The sequence below is a fragment of the Chenopodium album genome, chromosome 16, assembly GCF_948465745.1.
Source record: "Chenopodium album chromosome 16, dcCheAlbu1.1, whole genome shotgun sequence".
Taxonomy (NCBI): domain Eukaryota; kingdom Viridiplantae; phylum Streptophyta; class Magnoliopsida; order Caryophyllales; family Amaranthaceae; genus Chenopodium; species Chenopodium album.
In genome coordinates this window covers 5,215,614-5,218,816 of record NC_137849.1, presented here as the reverse complement: position 1 = coordinate 5,218,816, position 3,203 = coordinate 5,215,614, and the positions used below count along the sequence as shown (strand labels likewise).

The 3,203-nt window shown below is 49.0% G+C and overlaps 1 protein-coding gene across 1 annotated transcript; it reads right to left on the bottom strand.

The window, feature by feature from the left end:
* Positions 1–530: 530 nt before the first annotated feature.
* On the bottom strand, positions 531–2,607 carry LOC145583793 (uncharacterized). The gene is made up of 2 exons (XM_081640766.1): positions 1,714–2,607; positions 531–1,505 (listed from the first exon to the last, which is right to left on the bottom strand). The coding sequence occupies exons 1-2, from the start codon at positions 2,605–2,607 to the stop codon at positions 531–533; spliced, it is 1,869 nt and encodes a 622-aa protein (XP_081496892.1).
* Positions 2,608–3,203: the final 596 nt, after the last annotated feature.

The window sequence follows — 3,203 nt, the reverse complement described above, 5'->3', positions numbered from 1 at the left end:
CCGGAGTAGGCGTCCATGAATGTTAGGAGTTCGTGACCAGCTGTGGCGTCGACCAGGGCGTCGATATGCGGGAGTGGGAACGGATCTTTTGGGCACGCCTTGTTCAGGTCGGTAAAGTCGATGCATACTCTCCACTTGCCGTTCTTTTTGCTGACGACTACTACATTTGCGAGCCAGTCTGGATATTTGACCTCTCTGATTTTTCCGGTGTCGATCAGCTGCTGTACTTCGTTGTTAATGATTTTGTTTCGTTCTGGAGCGAATTTTCGACGCTTCTGCTTGACAGGCTTGTGATTCGGATCGACGTTCAACTTGTGCGAGATGATGCTTGGGTCTATTCCAGTCATATCTTCATGAGATCAGGAGAAACAATCCTTATTCTCTCGGAGAAAGGCTAGGAGGGTTTGCTTTAGCTCGGGTGTTAGGTTGGCTCCGACACGGACGGTTTGGTCTGGTTTTTCAGGGTCTAATGGTATTTCGTCAATTTCAAGGTCGTTGGGATTGTCTGGTGTCGGGCCATGCTGTAATTACTATGCAGTTCTCATGGTAGGTTTTAGGGTTGTTTTGTAGCAGTGTTTGGCTTCACGGGGTTCTCCTTTTATTTCTTGGATTCCCCACGGGGTTGGGAATTTGATTGACTGGTGGTAAGTTGAGGGGATGGCTTTTAGTCGATGGATCCATGGTCTGCCCATTATGGCATTGTAGGTTGAGGGACAGTCGATGATGTTGAACTTTGTTTGAGGGTTTAGGCCTCCTGCATAGGTCGGTAAGGTTATGTTTCCGAGAGTCGACATGCCTTCGCCGCTGAAACCGACCAGAGTTGTTGACCTTCTGGTGATGTCGCTATCTTTCAGCCCCATAACCTCCATAGTGCTCCGGAACAGGACATTTGCGGAGCTGCCTCCGTCGACCAGCACCCTTCGAAGCAGACAATTCCCGACGATCAGCGAAATTACAAAAGAATCTTCATGCTCTCGGTTGATGTTGTTGATGTCGTCGTCATCGAATGTAATTGCCATTGCTTCCAATTCTTTCTCCTGGGGATCTCTGATTTCTTCCGGGACATCTGCATTATCTATGGTAGACTTTGCGATCCTTTTGGCTGCAGAATAGGTTAGTCCACAAATATCTGAACCACCAGTAATAACGTTAACTGTTACCTTGGTTTCGGGTGGTTTTGGAGGGCCATTCGTCGCATTTTCTGGCTTGGGGCGTCCTGCGTCGGCGCTCTTTTTCCTTCCCAGCAAATGCTTGAGGTTACCTCTCTTCAACTGGAAGGCGACCTCTCTGCGCAGGGCATAGCAATCTTCCGTCTTATGGCCATGGTCACTGTGGAATTCGCACCACTTGCTCATATCCTTCTCCGATTCGGGCTTGTTGCTCTTCATCGGCCAGCGCACTTTGTTGCCTAAGGGCTCCAGCTCTTTGACCACCGCCACGATGTTGACATCGAATCCATACTCCGATATTTCGAGGTATTGAGGGGCGTCGAGGACCTGTTCTACCTGCACAGCATTAACAGAGCGTGATCTACCTTATGCCTCGTAGGGCTGGTGGCGCCATGATCCTCTTGGAGCTTTGCGGTCGGACGGGCCTCTGGCATTCGGATAGGAGTTGCGGTTGGCGATATCTTCGTCGAAGCGCATCTGGGCCACAGCTCTTGTCCTGACTTCTTCAAAAGTTGAGCAGGGGTACTTAACCATATCTTTGTACAGATCTGAATCGGTGTGCAGTCCCCGGAGGAAGGCTTCGATGGCAGTCCTGTTGTCGACGTTCTTGATCGACACCTTCTCTTTGTTGAATCTGGACCAATAGGTACAGATCACTGGTTTGTTTGTCGAACTGCCTGCTGCTTTCAAAATGGGAATAAAACTTGTTAACTAACATAGCAAAACTGGTTATACTACCTGGTTCGAGTTTGCCGAGCCATTTGAGGGCGGGACCAGTCAGCGTCCCGCCGAATGATTTGCACATGCATGCTTCCCAGCAATCGAACAGGATCGAGGCCTGCCACATCCGCTGCTTGTAATATTCTACATGCTGCTCCGGGCACGTCGTCCCATCATAAAGCGACGCAAACGTCGGAAGCGATACTCTTCTTGGAATCCGGGCCATGGTCAGCTCGTCACAGAATGGCGTTGCAGCGAACCCATCGGGAGCTTCTCTTTGAACTGGGATCGGGACACCTGGCATCCTCTTCATCATTGACAGCACCCTGGAGTTCTGCTTTTCCAACGCGACCAACCTCTGGAGCAGGATCTCTATCTGATTCGGCGGCTGGTTGTCTTGATCGTTCCCTGGCGTCTGAAAGCTTCCTTGCCCGACGTTCCTGATTGGGGGGTTCCGATCTATCTCTCCGTCGCTGGACTCGGTATCGGTATCATGCGGAGATTCAAGGATGTCCAACGGCGGCATTCTAGGGACCATATCCAACTGCCTTGGCTGGCGGCGACGAGTGCTGTTGGCTGACTCCAACTGCTGGCAGAGTTTAGCTGCGTCGGTCTCTGACGCCTCCTTTTCCTTGCTGAGGCGCTCATTAGATTCCCGGGCTGCTTCGAGGTCCGCCTTGGCTTTCTCATAGGCCTCCCTAAGTTGTTCTGGGGTCATTTCGCTGGCTGACATTCTGAGGTTGAAATAGGGTTTTTCTGGATCTTATCTAGTTGTAGCCCCACGGTGGGCGCTAAATTGTTTATGCTAATTTTTGTTAAGTGGGATTGAATATCAAAATCTAGGCTACGAATCAACTAAATAAAATCGAAAGCAAATAATAACGAAAGCAATAAAACGACACAAGGAATTGTTGACGCGGAAAACCCAATGAAGGTAAAAACCGCGGGTAGAATGAGGATCTACCAAACTTTCACTAGGGCAAAAATGTGGAAAAATGCGTACAACAGATGTTTATAGCTTATGAGTTGCTAGGTTGCAATGTGTCGATGTTCGTAGGTGTCCCCCTTTATATATAAGTGTTCCAACATTGAATTATAGCCGTTGCTTTGGAGATAAAGTTCCAATCCTTGATTCCCGGAATTCAGTTGGTGAAGGATATTTTCTATTTTGATCTTCAACGGACTAGAGAAGGCTGAGTTAGACCAAGTCTTCTAGCTGATCTTCTTGCGGAGAAATAGGGGACTGGTTAACTGACTTCCTCCTTCGTCCATGACGAAGAGTCGTCGTCACTTGACTTTACTTTAACTGACGTT